The following is a 19556-nucleotide window of genomic DNA, read 5'->3' as shown; positions in this document are numbered from 1 at the left end:
TGCCTCCCAAATTTTAAGCACCCCACTGAGCCATAGGATAGCTATTCTGCAAGGACACTGTGCGATTCACACAAAACTCTTCTGCCCTTCAATCTGTTGTCACAGCACCTGAACACAAACCATGGCACGTCAGCATGAAAGCCTTGGGGCTGGTGGAACAGGAGAAGGGGGAAGCAACAGATGTGCAAGATAAAAACAGTGTAGAGAGACATAGTGAGTACGTGAGCACCTCTGGACTGCTGTCTGTAGGTCAAGCCCAGAAAATAGAAAGCCCAAGCTTCCTACAGCTCATCCTTATGGCTTATACTTCATTTAGGAGAATCATAGAATAGTGTGGGTTGGAAGGGACCTTTAAAGGTCATCCATCCAACCCCCCGCACTGAGCAGGGACATCTTCAACTAGACCAGGTTTCTCAGAGCCCCATCCACCCTGACCTTGAATGTTTCCAGGGATGGGGCATCTACCACCTCTTCGGGCAACTTGTGCCAGTGCCTCACCACCCTCATCATTAAAAAAAAAAAAAAAAAAAAATCTTCCTTATATCTAGTCTAAATCTCCCCTCTTTTAGTTTAAAACCATTTCCCCTTGTCCTATCACTACAGAACCTGCTAAAAAGTCTGCCCCCATCTTTCTTATAAGCCCCCTTTAAGTATTGAAAGGAAGAAGTTTAATGATGATTTGGTTGTTTCACCTCGGTAACATTCTTCGAAGAAACAAAGTGGTGTTTCTTTAGGCACAGTAGATGGAAGATGCTCCAGGAATGCCTTACCAATTATTCATTAATCCCTTTTTAATTTCTAATTCAGAAGGACCAGTAATCTTTTCCAACAGGATAAGAATCCTCCAACTCAAAATCTTTAAACATGCCTTTAATCAAGGATACAAAAAAAGTACACAGAGCTAGGAGTTACACACTCTAACTACAAATATTTGTTTACACTTTAAGGCAAGCCTCTGCTACTAGAACTTAATTAATTAATCATTACCTCTATGATAGAAAGGGTATGATATTCCACTCCACAATATCATCTCTTGTCCTGGCAGCTCTTGTCCTTCCCCTCACATCTCAGAGGGCAGATGCAAGAATAAAGAAGTGGTCTTAGCATCTACCTCAAGAAGCAGGACAGTCAGAAAACCACCACAGATTTTTTTAAATTTTTATTTTATTTTTCATTTTTGACCTGACAAGACACCTTGTAGTACCACCTGAAGCAGCTGCCATTTCTTTCACGAGAGTAGCCGAGCATCAGCCTCTACGTATAAAACACCGTTCACAGGCTCCATGCCTACTTTCCAACCACAAGCTTTTGCAATCCCATTACCTCTTCTGCTGAGTTACCTGTGCTGAAAGCCAGCTTTAAAACATCAGCAGGAAAAAAAGCAAAAGCTGATAGATTTCAGCTGTATGTTTTAAGATAAGTTTCCCTTGAGCAGCCAGCACAGCTACCTGAACAAAGCAAGCATTTCTGCAGACCACATACTGCTACAGGAGCTTTTTGGACTATTACCAGCAAATTTCTTAAGCAAGTATGGACACGCGTCACTCCTCAGAGGGGGGTGATAAAGAAAGTTTTCCCCTGTTACACTAATTATGCACAGAGAGCAGAGACATGAACTAACCACTCCACACTTTCACATCCTCCATGGGTCCGATGGCAACACCACCTCACTTTCTTGAGGTTTCTTCCAGCTGCTCTCTTGCGGTTTCCCCAAAGCCGTGAGCGGCTTTCTCCAGCGGAACCGGAGGAAGCAGCGGGGATGCTGAGCACGCAGGGATGCCCAGACCAAGCAGCTGTGTGTTTGCAGGAAGGACAAAAGCCAGCGGGGCTGCCAGCACTGCTGTGAATTTCAAAGACTCATGCGATTTAGCTAGGCACAGTTTAAACTTTCTGGCACACAGTGCTAGTGACGCAGATTAACGACTCCAAACTCTATTCGTTTTGCTGAACCACCTCTCTTCCCACAACCCCTCTCTATACCCTGTATAAGCACCCAATACCGCTCCCACCATTGGGATCACCCTTTCAAAACACCTTGCATTCCCTCCCACTGTTTTCAAGTTAATGTTGACTTTTTAGGGGTAGGAGCAGTAAAAAAAAAAAAAAAAAAAAAAAAAAGGCAAGACTTGGGGGACAGAAAGGCTGGCAGACAGGGTGCCTCCCATCCACCAGAGCAGCATGTTAATTTTCTACCACGCAGTTCACAACAGAACATACCACAGCCCTGGAGTTGCAAAACAGACCAAACAGATGACATGAAAAGGTGATTAATTCACAGGCAAATTAACGAAGAGACATATTTGGTATGAGGTTTTGCAACAGGAAGAATCGAGATTCCTATAAACATTTGTAGCCTCTCCCATGTAATAGCTAGTGACACCATCCAGGCAAAGATCAGTGTCAGCAGCCCAGACGACAGCACTGTTGTAACTGCACATCCAAATTCTTGGTTAATTAACCATTAATTTGGTGAACAAGGAAGTACAAAGAGACGAGAGCCAACTACTTCAAGTGCACCAGAAAACCAGTCCAGTTCACAGATAAGAGCTTTATAAGGGCTGTAACCAAAGCTTTCGACCTCTGTTGATGACTGCAGTACGGCCAGCGCTGCAGCTGCATCACAGCTGCTCCAGGCGATTTTCGGACACCGTGGGTAAGTGCTATGAATTAGGAGTAAAACATTATTTGTCATAAAAAAACCCCAAAACAAGATTGTTACTGTCCCATTTTTGCCTGAACTTGCAGAGAAACAAAGCATAGAAAGGCAACAAATCTGACTTTGGGAATCTTCTGATGTCCTTCCCCAGCACCACCCATGTACTTTCAGAGCTGCAGACAAACACATTTCCCTAGAGATTTCTAAATTTATCAGTGGATACCAAATTAAAGGTCTTTCAAGAGTGCCTCTTGGATAATTTTTCATTAAATTGCGTGCTCTGTACTCAAAGACCAGCGGCAGTCTGCCAGGGAACAGAGAGAAGCAGCCTGGGGTGAAAGGGGTGCCCCAAGTTCAGGATTTACAGCCTTTCCAAGTACTTACAGGCTTCTCCTGACACAGATTCTACATCTTACAAGGAATGGAAGCACAGAAAAATAAGGCTGCAAGGAAATCTGTGGCAGAGAAAATACACCTTAAGTTCCTGCCTGCTTGCCGGGGACAGATGAACATTACAGTCTCACCCCAGCCAGATGCTCACTCATCATCTACGTTGGTGACTTCTAGCAACTTTTTCTTCACCCAATAGCCTCAACTCTCCAATCTAAAGAAATTTAAGTCTGGAAAAGGAAAAAGGCATTGTTTATTCCTGCCTTTTTGGGATACTGACAAACAAGAATAACTAAGGTCACCTGCAAGAGAACCATGGTTTCAAAGCCATAGTTCTGTCAGTCAGTTGTTTCCTAGAGGTATTTACCATGATTTGAAATATCAATCCTTCATGAGAACCACAAGCTTCCTTTCCTAAAGGGGGACTCTGGCACAGCAACAACCTACTTACAATGTTTTCAGACAAATTGCCAAAAAGAAAGGGACAGCACTAAATACACTTTATTGTAACAGTTACAATCAAAGTAAAAAGAGGCCCTTATTTCCTAAAAGTGCTACAAACCTCTTAAAAAAGCTTCTCTCTGTATCATTACTTCCAAAATAATCCGTACTTTGTTCCATAAGGAACTCGAGTTCAGCTGCCCTGATGGTGGAGGCACCAGGGACGGCCCTGCTCACCCCCCCTGCAACCGGGGACCGCCGGCGGGAGGGAGGGAGGGTGTGAGAAAGGGGCAGCGAGCACGTAGGGATGTATACAGAGTCACTCTGCTTAGAAAGCAGAAGAGCGGTGACTCGTGTAATGCCAGTAATTTAATCAGTTAACTCACGCCTGCAGAGCACGGATGGAGGGGACGGAAGAGCCATCCCAGTCTCAAGCACCCCTCCCAGCTCCGCCAGCGATCCCGGCAGAGGGGGAACAGGGGAGGGAGCGCGCTACGAGGCGAAGCAGGGAGAAAACTAGATTTCATTAAATAGACACCATGCAATGACGGAGGGGCCTCGCTTTATTTATAGTTCACATTTCACACTGGCAGCAGCACCGGCCCCTGCAGCAGCTGCCCCATCCCCACAGCCCCAAACCTCTCTACTCCACTCTGTCCATATTTTCTTCATAACCCTGCTGGGAATCAGCAGGAAAAAAACATTAGTTTTTATGACAAAAAAATGGCTTCAGATCAGGAAAACTTGTAACTGTCCTTCGATGAGGCCCAAACCCTAACATGTGCAAGAGGAGACACTACAGAATAATATTAAGCATTTCACAATTTTGAACTTGCATTGTACTTCTCATCTGAGTATCAGTGGAGTTTGATGAAAAACTGCCAGCCTCCTGTCTGAAGACACATATAAAGCAGCTAGCACAGGAGGGCAACAGCAATGCTACCCACGCAGGCTGCTGGGACCAGAAGGGTGGGGAGATCTCAGCTGAAGAACCCCAAATTGCACATCTCAGTACCAGGGAAAGGGGAGCAGGAGGGAGGTGAAGCCCAGGCACGTTGCAAGGAGCTTCAGAAACGAGAAGGAAGAGAGAGGGGACAGAAAACACAAGTAAACCAAACAGGTCTACAAGCTTAGAGCAACCATGGCCTTAAGCATCAGCTTCTTAACTAGTTCATGAAGCAGCTGATTCGGTGTTGAGAAACCGCTTGTCCTGTGTTACTCCAGCCAGGGCAGCAGGACCCACGAGACCCGGGAAGGCAGCTAGCAAAAGCAGAGCAAGCGGCAGCAGCTGGAAGGAAGGCATCAGCTGCTCTAACAAAGTAAAAGTAGATCACTGGGCCAAGCCCTGCACCCCGACCACGGCAGTCAGGAGGCAGGGCAGAGGGAGACACGCCGGATCCCCACAAATAAACCACGTTTTCAGAAGCTGGGAGGCAAGGGCAGCAAGGAGAGCAGCCTCTCCACAGCTGCTCCCCAGGGACCAGCCCCGCAAGCTGCCGGGAAGAAAATCCCACTGCAAAATCCCACCGGATGGGAGCATGTAAAGAACTGCAGATGAAAGGACTATAAATAATCATCATAATCAGAAGTAGATCACAGAAGCCCTAGGATGCAAACATTTCCTTTTTACTCAGTCAAGCAGTCCCACTTAACACTGTGATACCAAGAAGCATCTGACAGTAGTTTTTCCAAAGGGACTGATTTTTCATTCCACTAATCTCAGTAAGAAATACTCCCAACACACACCACACCTTTCAGAGCACGTAGCTCATACTCCACAGCCTTGTAAGCACAGCATAAGAAAGTACCACGAAAACTGTCGGTTTATCCCTCCTGAAGAGGTTCAATGCAACCATTTGCTTAAAGACTCTATGAGATACATCTTTCAATTCAAGGAAGGCTAGAAAGATTCATTTTCCTGAAACAAAATACACAGGGAAAGCAAAGAATATTTTTTTTTTAAAATCCGTTCAGGATCCTTGCTATTTACCCCCCAACAAAAAAACCAAACCGGCCCAAGCACAACATGTTGTACGAGCACCAGCTCACCGAGGCGGGAATGAGGTCTTTTCTGATGCTGAGTAGGTTGAGCTATAAAGCAGATCTTGAAAAATAACGTGCAAGATGAAAGCAGCGTGCTTAGAACTGGGCTGATGCCAACCCCAAACTCTGCAGCACTCCCTCGGCCCTGGAGCACCCGAGGGAACAAGTGTTTTGGGCAACCCACCAGCAAGTCAAGCGCTACCACGTGCAGTCAGCCACTGCCTGCCTGAGCACAGACGTGCTGGGAAGAACAACCCCTGTTATCAACAAGCAGGTATTGATGTTTGATAGGGTTTAGGGGTTTTTGGGTTGGCAGTTTTGTTTAGGGTTTGGTTTTTTGGTTTTTTTAAGAGACTCCTCAGACATAGCTGATCTTTCCTTTACGAAGGGATAAGAGCAACGCAAGGGCCAAGTCTTCCTCCTTTCCACCTCTGCCCACTGGCAGGGGCGAGCTGCCATACTTGAAGCCATTTAACCATTCTGCTCCCCAGTCTTCCCAGATTGGCATCTCAAGTCCCCAAGGATGAATTAGAGGATTACCCCACTGCCATGGGGCTAGCGATCTCCTGTAAAACACGGGACCACTACAAAGCCAAGTCAGATAAGCAATTCTCTCTCAAAGTCTGCAGCACAGACAAGAACATTCCGGAAAGCTGACCTGAGAACCCACAAACTCTGGGTCTTTGCAAGTTTTCAATACACCATCTCTACAAACACCTTAAAAATCTTCTCCTTCCCCCACAAAAACAACAAACCCCCAAACCCTCCATGCAAATAGGCCCTCAAGCTATCTGGAAATGTACCTCCAGCGTACAAGATGGTACTAGCTTACCTACCAGGGGAAAAAAAAAAATAATAATCCAGTAATAGTTTTTGGATACTGTTTCTAAAAGAGGAAATTTTTAAATTCTCCGTTACTGAACACAGCTGTGTTGTGTCAGAACTGCAGGCGTGATTACCACTGGAAACAGCTCTTTGATGACTATCGCACTGGAATATCTAAAACAAGTAGAAGCATGGAAAGAAGTGCTTTGCCACCCAGTTTCAAAACAAAATGCTGAAAATCACTAAATAGTATGTAAGGGGTTGGTCTGGGCGGGGGGCGGTTTATGGTAAGTGATCTCTCAAATAGGGATGGACTGGTAGAAGAGAGATTAAAGACTGAGGATGATTTATTTAAAGTTTAAATAAAATTAACTTGCCATTTCTGTTCTGTTGTACAGTTGACAAGTTTTCACCATTTTCCAAGCTTCTACATCAGAAAAAATTCTGAGACATCATTATGTTTCACCTCAAAAGCACCTAACACACCCTACAAAGGCTAACAGCAGCTTGCACCTGCAGCCTGGCAGGCTACAGGAGGCAGCCTCTCATCTCAATACTCCTGGTCCCATTTGACAACTGTACACGTCTACTAGTAGCAGCTCTCTAATCTCACGGCACAGCTGCTTTATTAGCAGCTGTCCTCAACTCCTCGTCCATGCCGACGTGAGAGCCAACATCACCATCCTACCAGCACGCTGCTAAAATCCCAGCGTTACTCAAGGGATGCCACAGATCGCGACAGCAATCCCAAGTACATCCTTTGCAGATGGCTTAGCGTTAAGAGATTGTCCTAATATTACAAAGGGTTTTAAACACAGCTGGTAATGCCACAGGTCCTCAACACAAGCATCCACATTTACCCTTCACTTAGAGCCTGTAAAGCTTAATTTGACACGCACAGGGCTACTCTGTACCTGGGGAAGGGGAGGAAAAAATTCCCAATATACTCCCGTTTGTGCGGCCCGACAACAGACCTGGCAAGGTTTCCACAATTTATCAGGAAATGATGAAACTCATTTTATTTTCTGATCCAAGTGCACTGTGGTAGCCACCAATAAGCAAGATCTTGTGGTTAAGAGATTCATAAAAGCAGGCTAAAACAGTTCTTCTCAGGCAGGAGCTTATGAGAGGGGCCACAGCCCCTAGCTGAGCTTTCAAAGATTATTACGAACCAGAGACGGTGATGTTAGATGCAACTAGTTCAGTTTAACACGCCACACCTCATAAACCAGCTAACCCACAGGTAGAAAACAGAGCCAGACAGCGAGCCTGCATGAAATCACTCAGTACGGCATCACCAGTGGCAGTAAATGATGAATTAGGGCCCCGAGGACACAAGCGGGAGGTCTCAGTCTGACAAGGGTTGTAAGATTAAGGAAAATGCTCACAGTCCTGTTTTTAAGAATTATGGTGAACTAGAGATCCAAGTTTCCCATCCCATCCATCTGTGCTGGAAATTATTTTCTCTATGTGTTGTTTGCCGAGCAATCCCGTTTTTCATTTCCGTGGGAAGTGGCAGCCTGGGATTTTCACTTGCAGAGTCGGAGAGGCTGGGAGAGCCTCCCGAAGCCTCAGGCTATAAGAGAAACGCTACTTAATGCTACTGAATAAGCCAGAAATTTTTCAGCAAGCTAACAATTCTGAGCAGCAAACGACAGCTTCCAAGGTTTAAACCTACAAAAGTAACTGTGACAAAACTGGCGATTAATCCTTCTAGCAACTCAGGGCAAGCACCACAAACAGCAGCTGGTTTTGCAGCAAAATACCACACAATCCCAGCTCTCTCCATCCCCCAAAATAAGTTCTCTGCCATGTATAGTATTCCCAAAGGCGTCACGCAGTGGCATCGGTGTCTCAAGAAAGGCGCAGGACGGAGGAATTGGAGAAAACCTGGGAATTTAAAGGGTATGCAGGAAGCGATAAAGAGCTTTAAAGAGACTTTATATAACTGCACTGAACAACTGCTGGCCATTAAAAGCCCTGATCCCTTAACTGCTCATGTTGAAACCTGCAAAATGTAAATCAAGCCTTTGCGAGACCAACTAAAATAGAGTCCCCCCAGGGCTCCGCAAATACCACGGCGAAGTCACTGCGGCGCAGGGCCGGTCCTTCCCAGCCCGGGCTCAACATGTCTGCAAGGGCTTCCCAACGCACTCCGTAACACCAGCCTAAGTGCCGGAAACACTCTCTCCCAACACGTTAATTATCATTTCTCAGAGTTTTTAAATTGCAGCTACGCTATGCAAAACTTCACGTGCGTACGTCCTGCTCGTTTGCCGTTGGTTTCACAGCGGTTCCCTGGGAACCGCAGCCTCGTAAAGTTTTAATAGGATAACTGGCAAACTAACAGCATCATTCTGCTGCGCTAAATAAAACATCTGATTGCATCCCAGTGGCATAAACTACGTGCTTAGCTTAAGGTACATTTTATAGCCCTCCCTTTAAAAAAAAAAAAAAAAAAAAAAAAAAAAGGTGCTTTTCTGTACTGAAAAAATTTTTTTAAATCTCATCTGCTACAAACAACTGGCAAATCAAGCCAAGGCTGAACACAAGAACTGGCATATTGCCTGGGTTTCCTTGTAAATGCCTTCAAATGGCAGTCATACCCCAAACTACGCTTCGCAGACAAAGTATATATAACCAAGCATCATCACTCTCCTCAAAGCCAAATAAAGGACTGAGCGGTCAGAAAAGGGGGAGGTGAAGGAGATGGGCCATCCATTCCTCCTAACAACCAGCAGCTTTTACAAGTTTTTCTTTATTTTATACATATATGATACCGTCCAGCTTGGTGACCCAGGTTTGTAGGCTGGTCTACAGCAGGGATTTCAGAAGAAGTCAAAAGCAGGAACACTCAGCTCTAACCACGGTCCATGCCCACAAACACAGCCAACGTGTTTTTAAATAAGGCAACCAGCAATTTAATTTTTCTTGAAAGGCAGGCTAGCAGAGGGCTGCCTTCCAGCACCGAGCGCCAGCTCCTCTTCCCAGGAATAAGAGGTGGGAACCGATCTTCCCTGCCTACCAGATAATCCTGAACTCACAGCTGAGGCCACCAGCATCATCAGTCAAGCACATCTCCTTGGCATCGTCCCTGCGGAGATGCAGTGGGTCACCAGCCGCAATGGGAAAGCCAGACCGGATCATTCCTAGCTCGCAGGTTTGTTGATAAAAGTGCAGCTGCTCTCAGCGGAGACAGGGCCGCTCCACAGCCACGAAACAGCCACCAGCGTGCTGAGGACGCTGCCTCTTTGTCCGAGGAACAAAACACCAGGATCACGATAGCTGAAATCGAGCAGATCTGGGCAGAGAGTAAAAGTGGTGGGGAAAAATGAGAGGTGGCTCTAGCAGGGACGGTTCGGAAGGGAAGAGGGAGGCACATGTAAAAGTGGATAAAAAAGGCATAGAAACACCGTAAAGAACAGAAAGCACACAGAAATCAGAGCTGCAGAAGGAAGAAATGAGAATCTGCTCCAAAAAAAAGATAATTCTGAAAAAAAAATACAAGCCTTTGCTCAGCAACACTGCCCAGCACCAAAATTACTCCATGCGCCTCCATACTATTTCTTTTCCCCTTCTTCCAGTGCTCAAAGGAGCATCTTTAACGCACAGCTTTGTTTCGATGCGTCAGTGGTCTAACTAGCAAAGCTGTGCTAAAACGTATGCACACAAAACGCTGGGGAGGTGCCAGAACTATCCCAATGCTCCCAGCAGAAGCGACCGGCACAGACTGTAAAAATAACGTGATGCTCTGGCTTCAAAAAAAAAAAAAAAAAAAGCAGACAACTAACTACATACCGTAATGCCTCGGCTTCCATCTTCTATTTAAAAGCTGGCACTGCTGCCCCAAAGTCCCTTACTCCTGGAATATATGGGAACACTGGGGGAGGGCAGTGTTGGGGAAAAAAGACTGTTAGGCCAAGTCTAAATTAGAAATAATTCAACCTGAGGAACTGGAAAATGGGGGAAGCGAAGGGATACTTTTAAGAAAAGTGGAAGAAAGGACACAGCGGTGCTCCCCCTCGTCTCGCCCACTAACCTAATTACCCAGACACCACCCTGCGAACGGGTTCAACTCCCCCCTTCCCCTGATTTACAGCTGCGAATGCATGCCTCCAAGCCTCCTGGGGGATGACACTTACTCAGGGGGTTCTTAATACCCTCTCATACAAAGAGAAACAGCTTTTATAACTCCAGATGTTCCTTGTGCAGGGACTGGTAATTACCCCAATTCCTCTCTCCCCAGGGAGCATCCTAACTCCTGGGTGCAGACCTCCTTTCCAAGCACTCCCAGGATCTGAGCCTTTAACTTAGGAATAGTGACCCACACAGTATCTTTCTATACTAAGCCCTTTGAGAGCATCTAGTCTTAAAACTAAAGGTTTTTAAGCTTGTTTTGAACTGTAAATTGTAAGAAGATTCAAAGAAACCGCTGCAGCCCACATGCTGGCAACAGACCTGTGGTCAGAACCGACCTTTTGCAGGCTCCTCCAAAACGTTACACTGATCCACACGGACCCAACATCGCTGAACGTTAATCAAGACATCCCAAACCGCCAAAAAACTGCAGGGTGATATTTGTACGCTGGAAGCCCGGAGCTGATACTGCCGGTCCTGAATGAGTGCAAAGCAGCACTACCCATTTAGGATACCGGTGCTTTTAGACATAAAGGCGACTGCAGCATAAAACAAGGATACGGGTTTGAGCACACAGCCTAATCCTTGAAGATCATGCAGAACTAACTGCATAAAAGAGCTCTGTGTCCCAGAATGCATTCACGTCCTACCGAGTACACAAATTCTTGTCAAGCCCTTTGCCTCCTTCCCTCTTACTGATGTCAATAATTAAGTGTCCTGCAGACCGTGGTTTGCCGTGGGGAACAGCCCGGGGGCACACAGAATCCAAATGCGGCACCCAACAGCTCACACAAACACAGATGGCTTGAAACCCTTACAAGAGTACAGGAGATCAATGCCGCAGAGGTGTTTGGGGTATTTGAGACTAAAACGGCACTTTTTGGTACTCTACAGTTAGTCTACATGCAATGAGCTAAGCGATGCGTACAAAGGCATACAGGAATATTTACTGCTTGCACAGCACGTGCACAGATAGCTTAATGCCTTGCTATTAGCATTCTTAAAACTAACTCCTGCCACCACCAGCACGCCCATAACAAGCTTCCAATTCTTAAAATCTTTACACTACAAATATCCCATCAAAAACTTAAATGGAAAAAAAATTTTTAAAAACCCCTCAAATATCTGAAAGTCAGCCAGGTAGCTTCTTCTTAAAATGTTGTACTCTTGTCTAAAAATACGCCAGACCAAATTCACAAAGCTACAAGAGTCTGCAAACAAACCTGAAACCCAAGTGATTGACAACGATCATGCTGCAATGCTATAATATTTTGAAAATGCAGTTGTTTTCAAAGAAACATGCGCCCTTCTTCAAAGCCCAGGACTCAGCACACTGTTTGCTCCAGGATGTCAGAAAAACATTATTTTTGGTTTTTGTATGCACCCATATACATACAGCTGCACAGACACAAGCACAGCAGTAATACAGATGTACCTATAAATGAAGTTTTACTTTGATAATGAAGAATTATTATGATTTCTATTTTAAAAGTTAACATTAAACCTTAGCTTACTGTTTTTTCCCAGATGCTCTGCATAAAAAACTACCAATGTACAAAAAAACTCCAAAAAACCAGAGAGATACAGAGGCCTTAGTAACAACCTCCCCTTATCTGAACAATTACATACACTTCCATGGTATATTTATTTTGAAGCTCCTAACACAAAGAAACACTTCAGGGTGGTGAGATGCTCCCGGATGCCAGGGCAGATGGATGCAGTGAGCAGGTGACCCCTGGTACAGGACTCAACACCATCATCTCCATCTCACTAATGCAGGTGGGAGCTTTCACACCATCTGGTCTCAGGTTGTGAAACCCAAGATCCAGCTCCCCAACTCCTAATACAACTTTTTTTTCCTCTGAATTACACTGAGACCCATTATTGACGCTAAAACTTAAGGTTCAACAGCAGCTCCTGAACAGAAACCATGAATGATTACACTGAGGTTTGGGGTTGTTTTAGTTTTTACTTTATTTAATGACATGAGGATATAAGCTGTGCTTTTAACTTTCCATTGGCTGGCTTGTCTTCTGAACCAATTACCCTTTTTCCATGTCAAGACAGCTTAAGTAACTGAATGAACAGAGGAAAATAAAAGCATGTCCACAAACCAAAGTGAGAGCTAAAATACTTTATCCCAAAGGAAACTCTGGGAATGCCAATTAACCAGAAAATTCTCCTTCTCCTTTTTTTGACACCATGTTATGGGTTCTGCAGTAATGCAGACTGCTCTCTGACAAACCTAACCCACTCAGTGTCTAAAGGACAGCACTGAGCAGACGTGCCTTTGCAGACACACGCTTTCCTAAGGTGCTTGGCTGCTTTTCACACCAACCTGAATGCCAAGCCTGTTGTCTTGAAGACTCCAGGATCTGAGCTTCCCGGTGCAGGGGGTGAGACACGCTCACTGCGCTGTGCACCAGTGCAAACCACCTCTCGCAGCGTGGACTTACTCATCTCACCAATTAGCACAACCAGCGCAGCCCGCGATCAACCAAACTCCTTGCAATATTCGTTTTCGCTTTGCCTCTGTGGGGAAGGCCGAAATTTAAATTTACAAAGCACTGTTTATGCTGTGTTTATCCTTGAAGAAAAGGCCAGCAGCTGAGGGGCAGAGAGCCTGCATTCGTTCCTGCAGGACCGGACCACCCCACTCACAACTGGGACTTCACAGGGTGAACCCAGCCAGGCACTTTACCCCCACTGAAAGCCTGCTCCGGCCACTAACCACCCCCAGGGCCTAGTTATAGAACGGTTTGGGTTGGAAGGGACCTCACAGCCCATCCAGTCCCACCCCCTGCCATGGGCAGGGACACCCTCCACTAGCCCAGGTTGCCCAAAGCCCCATCCAACCTGGCCTTGAACACTGCCAGGGAGCCAGGGGCAGCCACAGCTTCTCTGGGCAACCTCTGCCAGGGCCTCACCACCCTCACAGGGAAGGATTTCTGCCTCACATCTCATCCAAATCTCCCCTCCTGCAGCTCCAGGCCATTCCCCTTGTCCTGTCACTCCCTGCCCTTGTCACCAGTCCCTCTCCAGCTTTCCTGGAGCCCCTGCAGGGTCTGGAAGGGGCTCTAAGGTCTCCCCGGAGCTTTCTTTTCTCCAGGCTGAACAACCCCAACTCTCTCAGCCCGTCTCCATAGCAGAGGTGCTCCAGCCCTCTGATCACCTTCGTGGCCTCCTCTGGACTCGCTCTAACAGCTCCATGTCCTTCTTGTCCTGAGGCCCCACTTACAGCCGCCTTTCTATTAATTTAAACCCAGGGCAGCCCGGCGCGGGGCTCCCCCCACCCCCCCGCGGGCTTCCCGCCGCCGGCTTTGGCGCCGTTTTCCCTCAGGGCGGGGGGGGGGGGGGGGGGCCTTACCCAGGTGGAGGGTGAGGTTGACGGCGGCGGGGTGCTGCACGCCGGCCAGCATGGTGCGGCTCTGCCACCAGGTGGCATCGGCCGGGCTGTTGTAGTCGGTGAGGAAGGCGGCGCCGTGGCGCAGGTGGGGCTGGGCGGCGTCGCAGAGGTGGCAGGACTGGGTGACGCCGGTGACGCCGGTCTGTACGCAGTACTCCTCGGCCGGCGTCCCGCACGTGTGGGTAGCCAACACCGTCGCGTTGAAAGCCGCGTTGACGAATTCGGGCATGCAACGCTGCGGCCGGCCGCTCCGTTCCTCCGTACACTCGTCCATGGCGCCGCCGCACCGCCCGGGAAACCACAACCACAGTACCGTCAGCCACAGCGCCCGCGCCCGGCGCTCGCCGCCGCCCCCCATGGCGCTCGGGCCGGCGGCGGAGGGGCTGGCCGAGCGGCGCGGAGCCCGGCGGAGGGGCGGGGGGGGGGGGGGGGCTCGCTCGCTGCCTGCCGCCGCTCCGCGCCTGGCCGCGGGCTGGGATGGGATGGGCCCGGCACGGGGCGAGGCGAGGCGGCGCGCGCGGCCGGGGGCGGGGCTACCGACGCGGGGCAGGCCGGGAGCGGAGTCCCACCGGCGGCGGAGCGGGCCCGGGAACGGCCGGGAGCCCCCCCCCCCCCCCCCCCCCGATCGCGGAATGCCAGAGCTTAAAGGGGCGATGGCTGGCGATGGGGCCCACCCTGAGGAGAAACGCTTGTTTCCCGCCCTCTGCCTGGCTGCGCTGCCGCTTCTCATACCGCAGCGGGAGACTCGGCTGCCGGTGGTGCCACGGGAAGGGTGGCTGCCCGTGACAGGGCTGCCGGGCCGGGCGGGGGGAATCTCCCTCACAGCACCGCTGGCGTTGTCTGTCGCCGGGCCGGAATGCTTCTCCCCCCGCCTATGGCGCCGGGCCCGGTCACCGCTTCTGCCCCGTCAGAACCGAAGCCGCCCGTTTCATTATAAACGCTTTGAATTGGAGAAAAAAAAAACCCCAAGTTTCTCAAGAAATGTGAGAAAATGGACTGCGCTTTGCCAGTCAGACCCTTCTGAACCCAGCTGATCTCTTGCTGCCCGAGGGCGCTGGCCCTGTGGTCTGAGGGGACCGCAGCTTCTCTGAATTTTAATGGACTTCCAGCTATTTTCATATCTAAATCCAGATCTCTGCACTGCCTAGAGGCATCGGCTCTGTCAGAGGTGGCCAAAGACCGGGTTACGATTTTTCGCTATCGCTGTAAGATCTCCCTGTGACTTTTCAGGTTGAGGAATTGTGTAAAGATTAATTGTGTAAAATCCAGGAATCGTGTAAAGCCAAAACTGCTTTTATAGGAGAAAGTGCCTCCAGAAGCCTGCTCAGGGAACGGGAAACTACTTGGTGAGATAGAAACTGGTGCGGGAGTCAAGGAAAGGCTTTGTAAACTCAGTCCTGGTTGTATTCTGAGAAAGCCTGGATGCAGCCTGTGGCCGAAAGAGCAGAAAAAATAGTCTGTTCTGTGAAAAAGATGCACTTTCTCGTTTTGAAGTAAACACGTCTATTCTACAGAAGCTGGCCCTTCGCTTCGTACATTACGAGTGCGTGTGAGACTATTCGCAAGGTCCGCACTGCACGCACTCTTAATTAAGCAAGCCTGGTAATTATCCTGCTGCTGGTAGATGTTGTTATTACATTTGGTGCTACCCATCGGTGCGGTGATTCCTCTTTTTGCCACCCCAACAGAGGATTAACCTGACCGTGATGCGACAGCCTCTGTGCCGAGAGTCCCCTGGACACCCCTGGCACCAGCAGAAGGGACGCGGGTACATTACAAAGTCATCGCTGCGTTGCGATTGTTCAGGCTGCGATTACACATCTCCAGCGGAAAGTTTAATTTCCGATGCTTCCTCCCCCTCTTTTCCTCAGTTTCTGAAAACAAGCCGGTTGCTGTGAAAGTGATGCTGAGCTGATGTCATCAAGGAAGAAGCTCTGGAAACGGCGTGCTGATGGAGTTTCTTAGGTTTGGTGACAACCTAATGGCAGGGCAGGCAACAAGGAGCAGGTATTTAGTAGCTAAAAACAATAATTTGCTTGAATTTTTTAACTAATCATTTTCCAACATTTTAAAGTACCTACGTAGGAGCATCCTCCACAGTTTATGATGTGAAGTCCTCCCTGTCATTTCCAGGTTACTGATTGTAAAATAAATCCTGAGAAGGAGATACCTGCTGCTATTTGATATTTGCCACCAAAATCTGCTTCATACCCTTAACTGCAATTTCATCTTTGGCACACATTAAAACCTGAATTAAATCTTGTATCCCTATAAATACATGACCCATGCTTTCCTTTTAATGTCTTAGCTGCTGAAATACTCTATCAAACCATTGCAGAATATTCCCCATAAACCCATTTCCTTTCCAACACAGAAAAAAAGCATCCTCACGTAAAATAACCTTGTCTTAAAAGCGCAGAACCCGGATAACTTAGAGGTCTAACTTTGCAATGCTTACAGGGATGAATAATAGTAAAAATACCTTGGCCCATAAATTCTTATGACTGGAAACTCCCAGGAAACGGAGTGAGTCATCCTGCACAGCAGGAGTGGCCCAAAAGGAAGGAAGGACTGTTTGATAGATAGGACGGGCACAACAACGGACCTTTCAGTTAATCAGCCGTAAAAGATCAATTGTATTTCCAGATAAGGTTCGTGACTGTGCTGGGCTTAGGCAGCGTGGACATAATGAAACAGAGAAAAAATGACAGGGCTGCTGCTTCAAAAGCAGGTGCAAATCTTCAAGCACTTACTGCTCCAAGTTGTGCTAATCACAACCATATCAAGTGTCAAGAAAATTTGCTTTCTTTTTCATAAAGCGGTGGTCAGGGAAGAACTTAAATATATAAAGTTAACTGTGGAAATCGGCACGTTATTACTTCAATTCTTTTTCTGAAGTACACAGATCAGATTAAATGACTGAGAACAAGTGGGGAGAGAGTAAGAACAAAGAGAAGAAATGCAAAAAAGGAAAAGCAACATAACCTGAGAGGAAACGGCCTTTATAAAAGCAACTCTTACAGGAAATTCTGTCAGCTTTCAGAAGGCCAGAACCTCCGAGCTTGTCAGTCTCGCTCTTCGAATAGACCTCTCTGAGAAAAAAAAAAGAAAAAGAAAATCACTATTTTCTTTCCTTTTGATCAAAAAAAAAAATGGCAACAACGTGGTGTGCACCCACAAGCAATTTGAAATAACAAATTAAGCTGCTGTCCTTTTAGAGCAGCTCAAACCAAGTGCTAACACACCTATACACTGAGAGATTTGACCCATTTGGGGTTTATGAGGTCCAGAGTGTTTTCAGTTAGCGTCACGGGGCAGCAAGCACTTTAACTTTCAGTCTTCCCATACTGATTTAGCATCAGCATTGGTTCACAGACAAAATTTGAGCGCATCCTCTAAGGAAAACTGCTCAGAAGTTTCAGGCTGTGATAGCAGAGCTTGGTTGCTCCGTGGATGTCAATTATTAAAGCAGGTTGATAAAAGTAACCCCTACAGAGAAAAACAACCCGCGTTTGCTAATAAATTAAAAGACGTACCTTGAGAACCCCCAAATGAAAACTGCTGTACGCTCAAACATTTCATTACCAGTACGTTTACACTAAAAAATGAAGGACAGACCAGCCCTGTGCTCGCTGTCAGCCTTACAGAGTTACCAGCCACTGGAGGAGGCACTCAAGCAACCTCATGAAACGTCAGTTGTCACAATCTGGCTGGTTTGGGCAACGTAAGACGACGTTTCCAGCAGTTTCCTGCCCTGCCTTCCATCACACAGGGGCTTCCCGCAGGCCCCGCTGCTTTTCTCAGTGGACGCAATCAAAACAACAGTGATTGCAGGAGACATCCACTCCCTGGCCACCAAATAACCAAAAACATTTATAAGGAAGCAAGCGAGTCAGTAGATTCACTGAAGAGTCGGTGCAAAAGAGCCAAAATTCAGAAAGGCTGGGCGATGAAATTCAGATGTTTTTAAAGGTGTATGTGAAAAGAAACCACACTGCAGTCTCCAGTAGTGCACAGAAATAAACCTGCTCTAAACTGTTTCTTTTTATGAAGATAAAAGCCAAGCTTTAGGCTTACTTGTTTTTCTATCCTGGTTAAAAACTTTATTTTACCAAGAAGGATTAAATATTTTGACTCGGTTCCAGCTGGGATAATCTCTTTGATTCCACTGAAGCATGTAAACGACTGCAAATTTAATCGACTGATCCATCACGTTTTTCTAGTGCCCAAAGCGAATGATCGAAGTGCCCGTGTGCTACGCAAGGTGGGATTTCAGTTCCGTTCTTACCAGCTGGCTGCTGCTTCAGTCTCAGCATCAAAAACAATGACAACAAAGCTTGATTTCTCCAGGCGATGGCCTACAGGCATGTCTGAAACCGGAGAGAAAAGCTGTAGCAGAGTTAAAGCGTCTCACATTTTATTTCAACGGGGATGGCAGAAACTGCAGATGGAGGAATGAGGTTAAGGATTGAACGATCTCTTTCTGCATGCAGTGCAAGAAATGCAGGTTAGGACTAATGTTACAAATGCGTAAGAAATGCAGGTCTGTATTAAAATATGGTTTAAAGCCATCCTGTTTAGAGAAGTTCTTCAGCAATCAAGGATAGCTGTGCAGAGAATGTGAATTAGTTTGGTCAATGTCTGAGGTATCCACTATCAGTAAAGTACAGAATAAATGAGAGAACCATTCTAGTTACTAAATATTCATACCTATCGTGATTTCATGGAAGCAGAAAGTTACTGTAATCTTATAAATGAAACTCTTTAATCTTATAAATAGAACTGAAAAAGAGAGGTAGTAGCCATGAAAGCAAAAGGTGTTTCATAAAATGGTTTAAGTTTGACTTTCTTAGTCGCTCTTTTGCAGATTATCCTAAATAATCCTGGGGGCAGGTGAATAAAATGTATCTCTGAACCCATTCATGAGAGGTAATCTGCTTCTTCCAAGTTTCTGCAAACCCAGGAGAAATGAAAGACATAAGCTGATTATTTTCTCTCTTTTCTGAAGTGGGTTTGGGATGTATCCTCATTTTCTCTCCTTAAGATCGTAATGTTGGGAAGAAATATGCTAAAACAAAAATAAAACATGAAAGGACTGTGCAGCTTTTCATCTTCCGATTGTGGATTCAAACACAGCCCATCCTTTTAACTAAAACCCATTTTGGTTAATGGCTGTCTGGTGGTGTATATGCAATAATTTTGTAATCTTTGATTCCTAGCAGATACGATTTTTATCTTTTATCTTTAGTCCCTCTTTTTATTCTGTGGTGTAGTCCTGTGCTGAATTTAAGTAACCACATCTTGCAGCCTATGTTAAACCATGGCGGTAACATCAGAAGGACCTGAGCCAGCCCTAACTAAACTTCCTTCCTACTATGAACCGTTTGGAAAGCCCACTGATAAGGGCATTGGGAGGGGGACATGTGTGGATAGGTGCATTCGCCCTTGAAACATCCAGTGGGCTTCCTGGAGATGAGATGTTCCTCAGCGCTCCTTCCCTTCCAGCACTCCCATTCTCAGTCAGTACACCAGCAGTGCACTGCACGGGTGAAAGTGTGCCAGAGGAATCGGTTAAATTTAGCTCAGTGGTATTACATCTATAACATAGAGACACTAAATTCACCGAGGATAGTCTCAGGCTCAGTGCCACCTTCATCC

General features: G+C 46.8%; 1 protein-coding gene across 1 annotated transcript in view; it reads right to left on the bottom strand.

Annotated features, from left to right (window-relative positions):
- Nucleotides 1-14409, bottom strand: part of LAMC1 (laminin subunit gamma 1) — a 68596-nt gene extending 54187 nt beyond the window's left edge. The window contains exon 1 of the mRNA XM_075760523.1: nt 13860-14409. Coding sequence (XP_075616638.1) covers nt 13860-14256 — 397 coding nt within the window. The 5' untranslated portion in view covers nt 14257-14409. The remainder of the gene's footprint in view (nt 1-13859) is intronic.
- Between the last annotated feature and the right edge of the window lie 5147 nt (nt 14410-19556).

This window comes from Balearica regulorum, chromosome 8 (genome assembly GCF_011004875.1).
Source record: "Balearica regulorum gibbericeps isolate bBalReg1 chromosome 8, bBalReg1.pri, whole genome shotgun sequence".
Classification (NCBI taxonomy): domain Eukaryota; kingdom Metazoa; phylum Chordata; class Aves; order Gruiformes; family Gruidae; genus Balearica; species Balearica regulorum.
This window is presented reverse-complemented; position numbering and strand designations above follow the sequence as displayed.